The sequence below is a fragment of the Vulpes lagopus genome, chromosome 10 (genome assembly GCF_018345385.1).
Source record: "Vulpes lagopus strain Blue_001 chromosome 10, ASM1834538v1, whole genome shotgun sequence".
Classification (NCBI taxonomy): Eukaryota; Metazoa; Chordata; class Mammalia; order Carnivora; family Canidae; genus Vulpes; species Vulpes lagopus.
In genome coordinates, this window is record NC_054833.1 from 65226208 (window position 1) to 65239579 (window position 13372).

General features: G+C 45.9%; 1 protein-coding gene across 2 annotated transcripts in view; it reads right to left on the bottom strand.

Moving 5' to 3' along the window:
- Positions 1-4031: 4031 nt before the first annotated feature.
- The window catches only part of PMP22 (peripheral myelin protein 22), a 32262-nt gene continuing 22921 nt past the window's right edge, over positions 4032-13372 (bottom strand). For both annotated transcript variants that reach the window (XM_041771259.1, XM_041771258.1), the window contains 2 exons: positions 12827-12967; positions 4032-5351 (listed from right to left, as the gene is read on the bottom strand). In XM_041771259.1, coding sequence (XP_041627193.1) covers positions 5188-5351; positions 12827-12967 — 305 coding nt within the window. In that variant the 3' untranslated portion in view covers positions 4032-5187. The remainder of the gene's footprint in view (positions 5352-12826; positions 12968-13372) is intronic.

Below are 13372 nucleotides of genomic sequence, written 5' to 3' on the forward strand. Positions count from 1 at the left end.
ATTGTGGATATCCTCTTATTCCTATTTTGTTGGATTCTTTTTATCATGAAAGAGCATTGGATTTTGTCAAATGATTTTTCTAAGTCTATTGATTGAGATGTCATGATTTTTGCATTATTGTACTTTTCAACAACATAATTCCACTTGTTCCTTTTTCATAATTTCCATCTCTTTATTGATATTCTTTATCTGATGCAAATTGTTATCATACCTTCAATTACTTCTTTAATCATGATTTCCTTTCATTGTGTGAACATGTTTTGATGACTACTTTAAAGTCTTTTTCTGATAAATCTGACATCTAATCTCTCTCATGGACAGTTTTTCTGCTTTTTTTCTGGTGTATGGGTCATATTTCCTGTTTCTTCACATGCCTCATAATTTTTTGTTGGAAACTGGATATTTTAGATAATATATTATATATTATAGCAACTCTGGATATGGCTCTCCCTACTCTGCTACTGTTATTCGTTTGTTTAATTACAAGCATACCTCATATGATAGGTCCTATTTCAGACCACCACAATCAAGCAAATATCATAATAAAGCAAGTCAAGTGGGGTTTTTTTTGTTTCCCTGTGCATATAAAAATTGTGTTTACACTACTGTAGTCTACTAAGTGTGCAATGATGTTATACATATGAAACCTAGTGGATACACTTTAAAATACTTTCCTGCTAAAAAATGCTACCATCTGAGCTTTTAGCAAATCATAATCACTGGTCACAGATCACCATAACAAATGTGATAATGAAAAAGTTTGAAATATTGCTAAAATTATCAAAATATGATATAATGACACAAAATGACCCAATACTGTTGGGAAAATGGTCCTGATAGACTTGCTCAACGCAGAGTGTCACAGACCTTCAATTTGTAAAAAAATTCAAGATCTGCAAAGAGAAGCACAATAAAATGAAGTATGCTTGTATTCAATAACTGATTAGATTATTTTAGTGAGATCTCTTTCCTCCCCAGTGTTTAGCCTCTGATGTTGTTTTTCAGGGAAGCCCAACTTTGGAATGCTCACTGTCACCCTGGGATGTCAAGAGATTCAGGAAGCTTCTCTTTCTCTATTTTCCAGACCACATCCCACTGTTAGACCCCATTGATTTACTGCTGGCTTCTCCACTGTTTTCAACAATGTCCTGGGTCATGAACTGATCTACAGGGATGCCTGGGTGGCTCAGTGGTTGAGCGTGTGCCTTTGCCTCAGGTCATGATCCTGGAGTTCTGGGATCAATCAAGTCCCACATTGGGCTCCCCACTGGGAACCTACTTCTCCCTCTGCCTATGTCTCAGCCTCTCTCTGTGTGTCTCTCATGAATAAATAAATAAAATCTCAAAATGAATAAAATAAATTGATCTACAAACTAATCCAGTCAATCCTTACTCCTTTAAAGGAATAGTTTCTGAAGTCAAGGTTTGATTTTTTTGTTCTGATTCCAGAGGGTTCCTTCGATCTGTAGGGTTCTCTTGTTCTCTCCTGCAAACCAACTAGTCTACAGTTTAGAGTGTGTCTTGAATCTCCTCTCACAGTCTTCCCCCAGCACTTCCATTATTCTTGAGAGCACCTTGAGGCTTGAACTTCTTCACTCTTTGGTACAGATGAAGTCTATTCCTTAGAAGGAGAGTAGAAACTATTCTACCCGGGCAAAAATCTCTGAGCCAAGGCTCAGTAAGGTTGGTATAGCTACACAATAAAATACTAATGCAGAATTTTGAAAGAATTAAACTGAGCTCATTGAAAATAATGAAGTATATGCTGATATGAAAAGAACAGCATGATACAGAACAGCATAAGTAGTTTGATCCCTTTGGTATACATTATTTTTTTTAAGTAGGCTCCATGCCCAGTGTGGAGCCCAATGTCAGGCTCAAACTCATGATCCTGAGCGCAAGACCTGAGCTGAAATCAAGAGTTAGACACCTAACCAACTGAGCCACCCAAGCACCCCCACTTTGGTGTACAGTTTTTAAATACTTATGGATTTCTATATATGGGCATTGTCTTTTTTCATGGAAGACATCATAAGCTATGTTTTATAGGTTATCTTTGGCAAGAGACTGGGGAGGGCAGAAAGAGGCTTTCACACATTATTTTCCCCCTAGATGTCTTTAGGATGTTACAATACTAGATATATATTACTTTTTTTATGCCAAAGTATTACTTAGGTGGGGAGATTTGGGCCACTTTTGATTTTCTTTATTCTTACATGTATACATTTTTAATTTTTAGGTAAATATTATAAAGGAAGGTTTATGAAATGAAAGTATACTTTTCAAGGTACAAGCTCCTGAAGTCCTTAGTTTTTCCAATTACTTGTCTCACATGCTCCTGTAGCAATCTGTGCCACCTGACCCCATCTCTCCAAGTCACAAGCAGAGTTAGCTTATCATCATTGAAAACCTGGAAAGGGGGAGGCCTTCCCATCATAGATGTTCAAAGACACAAGAGCACGAGGTGCCTGAAGGTGGCTTTATTCTGGTGCTTGCTCCTCAAAGTGTGGTCCATGGACCAGGAGCATCAGCATCACTTAGGCACGAATTGGAAATGAAAAACCTCAGTCCCCACCCTGGACCTACTGAACCAGATCTGCATTTCATAGGATTCCCAGGTGATTCTTCAGCATACTGAAGTCCTGAAAAGCACTTTACTAGCTCCTGGCTGGTCATCCTGGCTATGCACTGTAATCACCTCCAGGGTCCCTTAAATCCATCAAGGCAGGGTGAGGCCTAACACAGACAGAAGGAATCCAAATCTCTGGAGTGGCCCCTGCATGGGAGATTCTAATGTTGGGCCTGGAATTGCAAATTTCCCAGAACAATCAACGTCTCCTTGTGATACACCTCAAACATTGCATCTCTGATAACCACTGGTTTACAGAAGGCTTTCTACCTACTGCTCACTATACTAAGCACTTTATATATTCCATCTCTTTTTAATCTCTACAATCCCATAAATTTGGCACTGGCATGTTCATTTTACAGATGAGGAAATGGAATCTTAGAGTTTGAATAGCCTTCTGCAGTTGGTAAGGGGCAGAGAGCAGGTTCAAACCCAAGAAGCCTAATCTATATGTTCTTCATTACAATATAATTGTTTGCCTATGCCTCTCACTAAAATATTACCCTTTGTGATTAAGAGGTATATGATTCCAGGGGCACCTGGGTAGCTCAGTCAGTTAAGCATCCGACTCTTGATTTTGGCTCAGGTCCTGATCTCAGGGTCCTGGGAGCGAGCCCAGTGCCAAGCTCCATGCTCAGCACACAGTCTGCTTGAGATTCGTTCTTCCTCTCCCCCTGCCCCTCTCTCCACGCATGGTATTTCAAAAATAAATAAATCTTTTTTAAAAAGTGTATATGATCCTTTCTCGATCCCTGATGCCCAGTTCAATGTAGGTACTCAATGAGAATTGGATCAACGTTGAGTGCATCGTGAGCTCAATGTTTTACACACGTGCAATATAATGTCAATGGGTAAAAACATCTAGGGGTGAGACACAGCCCAGAAAACTAGAGCTAGATGACACAGTTGGCCCGTGCCCTCCCTCAGGACCACATCAGGCACTTAGCTGATACCTAGTAACCTGAAAGTCTGGCCTTAAGTCATCATCATGTAGACTTTCCGCCAAAACATATGTCCCCTCCTTTTACAGGTCAGGGGACTGTGCTGCTCACACCAACATTCTCCATAGGTTAGGCAAATGCATGACATGCCTCCATGGTCCCCACGTGGCTCATCACAGAAAAGACCATGAAAGAGAGGGCTGAGCTAAACGAACACTCAAGTCCCTTCCAGCCCATTTACAGTTTGTTTCAGCTGCAACTCCCAGGCCTCCCCAATTAGCAGACATCTTGCATAGGCTTATGGGAGGCATGACATGCTCCCTGTAGTCTGTAAAGAAAGCCAACCAAAGTGCAACCTCGACCATGAGCTCAACCTTGTTCTCTGCTGCAGCTCCTCTCTCCACTCTGAAACGCATGTCCCACCCCCACCGAGGTCCCCACAAAATCCCAGGAGATATCAGTGAGTTACTCTGATGTTTATTTTAATGCATCTTAGTCCACACAGTTGGTATAAAATCAGAAAAAGCAAAGCCGAAAAAAAAAAGGTCTGGAGTCTTAGCATCAGAAGGGCACCGTATATACATCTACAGTTGGTGGCCAATACAAGTCATTGCCAGACAGTCCTTGGAGGCAGAGAACAGTCTAGACCCAGCTGAGCCCTGGGAATGCGCTGTCCCGGGGGGTCCAGAGGCTTGTCCTCATGCTCTGACCGTAAGAAGAATGTAGGAGCAATGAAGGCTGTGTTTATTATTCATTTATTATTGTAATAACTGCAGCCTAGCTAGGTACAAAAGCAGTTATAAACCATTTATATTACACAGAATTATTCAGGTCTCCATTCTACTTTATGTCATAAAATCGTTAATTGAATTTCCAGTGAGTAGTTTAGATGATTAGTGATAATAAGGAATGGTAAATACATAGCACCATTTCATAGGTTCGTTGTCACCGATTTCTCATCTAGACGTGTGACTGAGACACCCACCGTCAAGGGCAAGTATTCCAAAGCCACAAGCCATTGTTTTTGCCGAGGGCTCCAGTTTGGGGGTTTTATCCATGTGAGTGGGAGGCTTCGCACGGAGGCCTGGGCAGTGCCCGTCTCTGTGCACAATGCACTGGGTCCCCCACAGTTTAAAGGGTTTTGGCCATTCAGGGGTTTCTACCCACACTTCGGTTTTCTGAATGAGGTGGAGCGGAAGGGAGGTATCTTCTTTCAGATAAAAGGGAAGGGGCAAGATGGAGTTATTGTATGTCCGGGCAAAACAAAAAGAACAAAACACAGAACAAAACTACTGAGCTTGATTATATGGTTAAGATGTCAAGTTCCTTAGCTACGTCTTTAAGATTCAACACAAGGCTGATGGTCAACATAAAAAGCAAACAATACTATGTACATATATGTAAAAAGTGTTATAAATAGGTTTTATAAACCGTAGATATTATATACATCTTCAATCAACACTAACCCCCCCACCCCCCTTCGACTGCTTTCTGTTTGGTTTGGTTTGAGTTTGGGTTTTTTGGCTAGCTCTTTTTTTTTTTTTTTTTCAGGTTTCTGGTTTCCTTCCTCCCTTTCCCTATGTATGCTCAGTGCCTCAGACCAACTGTCTGGGCGCCTCATTCACGTTTCCGCAAGATCACGTATATGACACCGCTGAGAAGGGCCAGCGGGAAGGCCACCCAGGCCAGGATGTAGGTGAAGCCATAGGCGTAGTCAGAGTTGAAATGCCATTCTGGGTGCCTCACCGTGTAGATGGACGCTGCGCTCATCACGCACAGACCTGCCGAAAGAGAGGGACAAGTAGCATGAGGGAGAGGTCACAGTGAGGGGTCACTGTCTACCACCCCCAGTGCAGACTCAACAGGACCCTTGGTACCTGCCCCGGCCCCTGTCTGCCCTGGACTCTCTCTCTCTCTCTCTCTCTCTCTCACACACACACACACACACACACACAGACCATATCGCCCAATCTTTGGCAGACAACACTGTACAAGAAAAGCATATCCGGTTCTGGAAAGAATCTGCTGCCAGATGCAGAATTGAGAGGAGGGGTCTCAAAGATATAGGAACATGGGAAGCAATCTGCTCTCTGCTTCTGACCTACGTGCCCCAGACTGGCATCTCCAAGGTGCCTTGTCATCTTTTCGGCCCCATTTCTGTGCCTCCAACTGTCACCAATTCCTAGTTGACAGGAGGAGGTGGCCAGCAATGATGTGGGTTGCAAGATAAACCCACCTAGCTCTTTCCAAGGAGATTTGGGTGGGGGAGCCCCTGGAAACCCGTGAGTCGCTCTACAAATGGGTGGTGGCGTCATCTGAACCAGTAAGGTGAAATGACTGCCATTATCTGAGTGGTGCCAGGGCCAGAGCACTGGGCTCGGGGCAGAACCCAGGGCTGCTCAGCAGGACTGCCACGTAAATGATTGAGACAAAGGAATATGGAGAAAGGAAAAAAGGTGAGGAGGAAGGACAGGATATGGGTGGGAAGCAGAGAGAGTAAACTATCATTGCACTTGATCCCTTCCAATAGTTTCTGGTGCCCAAAGGTTGGTCTGAAGCCCAAAGAGGAGGAGAAGGTCATCGGATACACAGATAAAATCAGGCCCACCTCTGCAGCTGTTTGGCATTAAAAGGACAAGAAAAACCTCCACCTAGGGGCTCTTGAAGCAGACAAGTTCAAGAGTGATGGTCCATGCCCACAGTGACAGTTGGCATCCCCAACAGGACGGGGCCCGGTGATGTCAGCACCCCGCCCGGAGCTGCACAAAGCCTGCTCTGTTCACTCTGTTCCCTCCTTGAAAACAGGGTCTGTGAGAGGCTCTGAGTGACTCTATTATAAAGCCAGCATGTTATGTGGGATGCCTGTGGTTCCAAAGCTCCCAACGCCCGAGACCACCTACATCTAACCTCGCTGCTATTTGGGCTGCTATTCCACGGGACACTGCAACTTTGTTTGAACAAAGTGCCTAAGTGGGAATACGTTACATTCACCACCCCGATAAGACTGGCCTTCTCCAAGTCAGAGGAGTGAACTCCCACCGGGTTGGCCCCCGTTGAGAAAGCCACACAATAGTCCTGGGACTATGGCGGGATAGGATCCAGGACCTGCCACCTACAGAAAATGCAGGAGGCAGCGAAGACGCCTGTGTTAGAAGGGAAACCACAGCTGGCAAATTGTCATTGGAGAAAGACAGCCATTTGGATCTGCCGGGGACAGGCTTCGTTGGGCCTCAGGCTGTGATCCCCAATTCTTTTCCCCCCACAGCTCCAGGCTCACCTCTGCAGAGCGCAAATTTGTGTCTTTAGGAAAGATTGAGACTATCTCTTGGGCTAACCTCATGAGAGCAGGGCTATGGAAAGAGAAATGTAACCAAGGGAAAAGCATGCTAAAAGACCAGGTGATGCTTGTCATGCTGGCAAGGCTTCCAAATGGGCCATCTGGAACGAGAGTTGCGTCGACCAGCTGTGCCCAGGTCTCACTGGCAAAGAGCAAACTATCTGTGACCCAGAGGGACAGAGGGAGGCAGGATTCAGAAGTGTGGTGACTGACCAGGTGGCCTAGTTTATATGATACTCGCTGCAAGAGAATCTCAGCAGTAAATGAATTTAAGCTTCGCTGCGACAAGCACTGAGCTCAGATCCTGACAAAGCCCGAGAGTGGGACACACGCCTTGTAATTATGGTCGTCGGGAGACTGATGTTTTAGGGAATACGTTATTACCAGGCTGTCTGCATGTACAGCACGAGAGGTGTCCTGGAAAATAGGGTAGTTGAGGCCACACGGTAGTCCCTCCAATGTCACACACCTGTCCCCATAAGTGGGCTTCCTCAGCCACTAGCAGGTGGGGGCGTGGCGATGAAGGCCCCCATGGGGAAGGTGAGTAAGGTCCAGTAAGGTCCAGTAAGGTTTCTTCTGGAAGGACCAGAATCTGTTCCCTGGCAGTGATGGGGATGCCCTGGTAGGGGCCTGAGTCCCAGAGGGCAGTCACCTGTAGTGGTGGCCGCTGACCCTGTCCAGACAACATTGAGCTGCATCTGCAACCACCAAAGCCCCCTTTAAGGGGAGGCCTCAAGTCTCCCTTAACAGCAATAGTCAAACACAGGTGAGCGATCAGACCCCAGAACCTTTAGAAGGGAACCAAAAAGGGGCCAAAGGCAAAGGCAGAAACGGAGGGAATTCTCGACACTTCCTTATCTCCATTCTGTCTGGTTCAGAACACATGTAATGAGTCCCTAGTGTGTGCAGCACTGTCCTAGCTACTGAGGGCGGCACCAAGATGGACAGGACATGGCCCCTAGATTCAGAGGGGAGTGTCATTCAGAAGCAGCCACGCCAGTAGAACCTTCCAGTGTCGTCTGACATGATTTCAAGAGAGTGAGAGAGAAAGGCACTAGATGATGCCCTGAGAGCATGGACAGGCCCAGAGTCCTAACTGGGGATCCCAGGGAAGCCTGGTGGGGGAGCTGGTGCATGACCTGAGTATACAGGGTGCAAGAGAGTCAGCCAGGTGAAGAAAGGGTGAGAAGGGGGTGCCAGTAAAGGAAGAACATGGGGGAGGCAAGGAAGACAGAGAGGGCTGGGTGGGAACCACCAGCAGGAAGAACCACCAGGACAAAAATCTCCCAGAACAGAGCAGGGGGCAGCATAAGGGGAGGCAGGGGAGCCCCCCAGGCCTGGCGACAGAGCCCTGAGCCACACGCTGAGGAAGTTGTGGTGGGAAGCACATCGTTGGCAGAGGGGGAACATGATCTGGTGTGTGTTTTAGGAAGATCACTACAGCAGCAGCAGGCGAAACGGATTTAGGGGCAGGGATGAGACAGGGGGCAGGAAGGCACCTGAGTTGGCTTTTGCACACCTGCGGTGGTGTTAGTGAGTGCAAGAAGAGAACAGAAACAGACACAATATCTACCCAGGATGCTACACAGTGGGATGGGACTCAGGGCTAGACTGGATCTGGGGTGAGGGGGAGAGGGGGACCCTGGCTTGGGCCCCCCCCCCGCCGGTGGGCTAAGTGAGCTAACTGGGCAAACAGTGGTCTTGGAAGCCACAGAATAAACAGTTGGGAGCAGTGAGAGGTCAACAGAACTGAAAGGCATGCAGGGGCCCAGCAAGTGACTTGAGCAGTTACATCAGCGATCTCTGCAGAAGCTGTTCATTCAAGAACCTGGAGCACAAGCCAGGGTGAAGTTGGCTAGAAAGTAAATGGTGGGTACGAGGTGCCTCATGGCCTTGGATGGATGAGTGAGCACCTTGGAGGGTCACAAGGTGGGGCAGGAAGAGGCCGGAAGGTCCATTCCACTGAAAAGTGTTGCGCTCTCTATCTGACCTACACAGAACCATCTCTGCACTGCTGGCCCCATTTCCGTCTTCAGTGTCCAAGTGACCCCTGCTGCCTCGAAAGCCACCCACAGCATTCCTGGATTCTGACCTGGGCATGGCCAGGGCAACATTTGGAACAGTTCACCCCTAACAGGAGGGGGGGGGGGGTCTGTAAATGTGGTAACTGGCCGCCACTGCCTTTGAGCCCCGCAGAATAGGGAGGGCGCTGTGCTTTTATTCATCCCCCAAAGTCTTTCATGCTAAAGCCCCAATGTCTGTATCTATTTGATAGAAGAAACAGAACAAACAGAAAAACTCACTCAGGAGTCTCTTTTTTTCCGTCTTTTCTTCTAATCACAATAAATACTAACTACACATGTGACCCGCGTTTGATTCTGCCAAGGGAATACAATTATCCAGTCATCCAACAAGTGGGTTATTCAGGGCCTTCTACGTGGTATGCCCGGAGCTTGGTGCTGGGTGTTAAGCAGTGAAATACAGATCAAAACATGTGGCTCTGTCTTTCAGGTCTGTATCTCTATGAATTTCTTGATGCTTTCCCATCGAGTGGAACCCAGCCCAGTGGAGCTAGGGCCAGGGTAACCATTGTCTGAGAACAGATGGGTACCGGTTCTAAAAATAAAAAAGACTCCAGGGGGCAACTGGGTGGCTCTGTGATTGAGCGTCTGCCTTTGGCTCAGGTTGTGATCTCAGGTTCCTGGGATTGAGTTCTGCAGGGAGCCTGCTTCTCCCTCTGCCTATGTCTCTGCCTCTCTCTCTGTGTCTCTCATGAAAGAAATTTTTTTTAAAAAGACCCCCAAATCCATATAGAAGATACAATGACTCTTCTCTAAGAAAGAGGTTTAGAAGAATCTACGGCTCATGAATGGGATGAGCTGTCAACAGAGAAATTCTTTGAAGACCTTATAGTGGAATTAGAGATGGTTTGATGGTTTACATGAGTCATTCCCAACCCTGGATGAACATGAGAGTCACCCAAGGAGCTGCCCCACCCAAGAGCTCTTCAGGGATGAAGGCTGAGCACTGGTATTTTTTTTAAAGCATCTTCTTTTTAAAAAGGTGATTCTTTTTTTTTTCTTTTTGAAAAAGATTTAGTTGAGAGAGAGAAGGAGTATATAAGCAGGAGGAGGGGCAGAGGGAGAGGGAGAAAGAGAATCTCAAGCAGACTCCTTGCCAAGCGCACAGCTGGATGCAGGGCTTGATCCCACAGTCTTAAGGTCATGACCTGAGCCGAAACCAAGAGCCAGACACTCAACTGACTGAGCCACCCAGGCACCCCTCAACAGTGATTCTGATGTACAGCTAAGATTGAAAAGCGATGAACTAGATGAAGCCTCTTGACACATCTCCAGGAAGCAGCCAACCTAAGAAGTATGTAATCAAGGGAAGACAGCTCTTAAATGTGAGGCTTGTGGCTTATTATGAAAAGCAGAAGGGGATGAGGCAGCGAAGCAGGCAGACCGATAACCACACGCAGAGGTGTAATCTAGAGCAAGCAGAGACTGCTCCTAAAGCTACAGTCGGCCTGAGAGCCCCCCCACACCTCAGTCCTGCCTTTCCCACATGCTTCTGTGCATGATCTGTGAAGACTGAAGCTGAGACCTCCAAAGAGAAGCCAGGCAGAGACAGTGCAGCCCCAAACAGCCACCTGGGAGACTCAGAAGATCTTCCAGTGGCTTCCACTCAAAATACTTTGGTGCTTTGAAGAAGCACGGGAGTCTCTAAAGGAAGCCCCTTCCTCCTTTAGTCCTCAACTTGAGTGGCAAGGCCCTACATGGCAAGTTCAAACCCAACATTCTGGAGAGCCTGTGGTTGCCAGTGGACTTGCTTTCAGCTCACGTTAACTGGAGCAAACAGTTAGGAACAGAACATTCTCTGGGCTTAAAAATTATGATGGCTACTGTGGCTTGACGTTCCTAATTCATGACAACTTCCTCTTCCAACATGGGCTACTGGGTTGACGAACAGATAAACTGAAAATTGGGTCCCATGAGAGATAAGAAGTGATATTTGAAGGGGAGAAGTGAGGAACAAATCATGTGCTTTTAGATATAGAGAGGTTTTTTAATAGCAGAATTCTAGCAGGCATGAGTTGAGTTCAGAGGAGATTCAAAACAGGACAGATTAGCATATTCACTTTGGAAAAGCCAAGTTTCTGCCTTGGATTTTGTGTTCTGTAGCAACTTTGGTGGATTCTGTATCTCTAACTATAAGGATGTTCCTAAGTGTATATTGAGTCCATGTGGAATGAGAGGAAGTAGAAGCATTCACTTGTTCTTGCATGAGCTGGGTGCTCTTGGGTACTCATTATCCTCTCCTGGTCTCAGTTTATTTATTAATAAAATAACACTTATATAGGTCAGATATAAACATTTTGTGAAATATCTGGTTCCTAAGTCTGGCATGCATCCATTGATGCAACAGATATGAACATCATTTGACTTGATATCAAACCATAAATAGTGAGCCAAAAAAGAAATCCCAGAACACATTCTAGTTTTGTGTGCTACTTCTGGAGATGGAGTGACTAATGATAGCTCGGCTTCTAACATACCTAGGAATGATACCTTATTCCATAATTAGTGATCTAACAAAATTGGCAACACTCCAGGAGCTTGGCTCAGTATAATAACACCTATGCAAGGAGCAAAGCCCTATTTGGTTTTAAAATCCTCAAACGGTGTATATTGAAATGTATTTAGTATTTAATGATAAGTAGCTGTCCAGGCTAATTCCTTTTTCCAGGAAAAGGTAACTCTCTGGCTTCTAGAAAAGGTCAACATTCAACCTCAGGCTGTGCCTTATATAGCCATGTGTAAACCATTCTATCTGCACATCCATCCACCCACCAAGGACATGTGGGCTGTTTTCAACCCTCTGGCCTCCTGAGCACAGAGTGGTGATTCAGCACCATGGACATTCCAACAACCAAGGAAAATAAAAGACAATAGAATAGCCCTTTTGCCTACTCAGATAGCCAGACACTAGAACATCTCATAGTACGTAGATGTACTCTGGTACATATGGAGTTTGTGACTTATTAACATGGACTATAAGATCCACCATATCTGCCTCTTATTTCTCTCCATTGTCTACTGACTGAGTCAACTAGTAGTCAACAGACAGAAAGATGAGAGTCAATGAAGGAAGATGTCTGTCAGAATCTAGAGACAAAGTTGGAAGATGTCACCTTCTATAATAGAAGCTTCTAGGACTCTGCATATTGTACATATGGATAACCTGTACAGTGGGGGAACTTGAAGGTAATTTTAGGAGGAAACAAAGGAAACCTCCCATGTGCTGTCACGGCCCCATATTTGGAAATAATGGCATGTTACCCAGGAGTGTCAAAATGAAGACACATGAGGATGACAACAGTAAGTCAAATCACAGTGGAACCCTGGAGGGGGAATAAAGGAGAGTAAGAATTTGCCATGGCTTCGTCACTGCTCAGAGGGAGGAGATACATACCTGAGAGCAGGCTCAGCAGCACATCGGAGCCACTTTCCATGCCGAAGCAGGGATGGCTCCTCAGGGCAGAATGTAATCTACAGAGATACACCCTCAAGACTGGCCTTTGCTCTACTGATACTCTTTGCATTTACCTCTTATATGTGTCCCAATTGTAGCTTCGTTCCTGGTGATAGGTCTGGCTTGGTTAGGGACCTTCCTTCCAGACTCCCTAAGTCCTATTCCCTATGGATCTCATTCTGTGGAACAGTGGAGAGTTCCCAAATCCTAAGGTGTAGGTATGCACTCAACGCACATAGTCACCCACCTGTATTTTATAAAAACCATCCAAGGTACACTCAAATATCAGTCATTCTGGGGCCGTGTTCCTTTACTAACTGATCATTCCCCAGCCATGGACATGGACAGGCACAGTCTCCCCCATGAACTTGATTTCCAACTTACCAGCAAGGATTTGGAAGACTCCAGTGATGTAAAACCGACCCCCCTTGGTGAGGGTGAAGAGTTGGCAAAAGAACAGGAACAGCGACAGAACACTAAAGATGATGGACAGGATCATGGTGGCCTGGACAGACTGCAGCCATTCTGGGAGGGGAGAGACATCAGGTTAGGAAGAGCTGGCCAGGACCAGGGGAGGTGCTGTGCCACGAGGAGCATGGCGCCTGGCGCACCATGACCCCTGAAAGCCACAGTCCTCCCAGGGGGCAGAAGCCATCTTGTATGAACAGAACTCAGACAATTCACTTTTATAATACATACTTAATTATGGCCATTTTTAAGGAAAGGCTGTAGGGAAATAGCTCTAGTTCCACTCATAGGAGTTAAACTCAAGTTAAAATATGTCGAACTCTTTCCCAGGCTTTTTCCCAGTGTACACATGTTAGAGGGTCCTAACCCCACCCACTATCTGCTCTCTTCTTGCCCCCAAGAGGTTTTAAAGGGCTTGCTAAGTGGAACCCCTATATTCCAAGAATAACTTAAAACCACTCT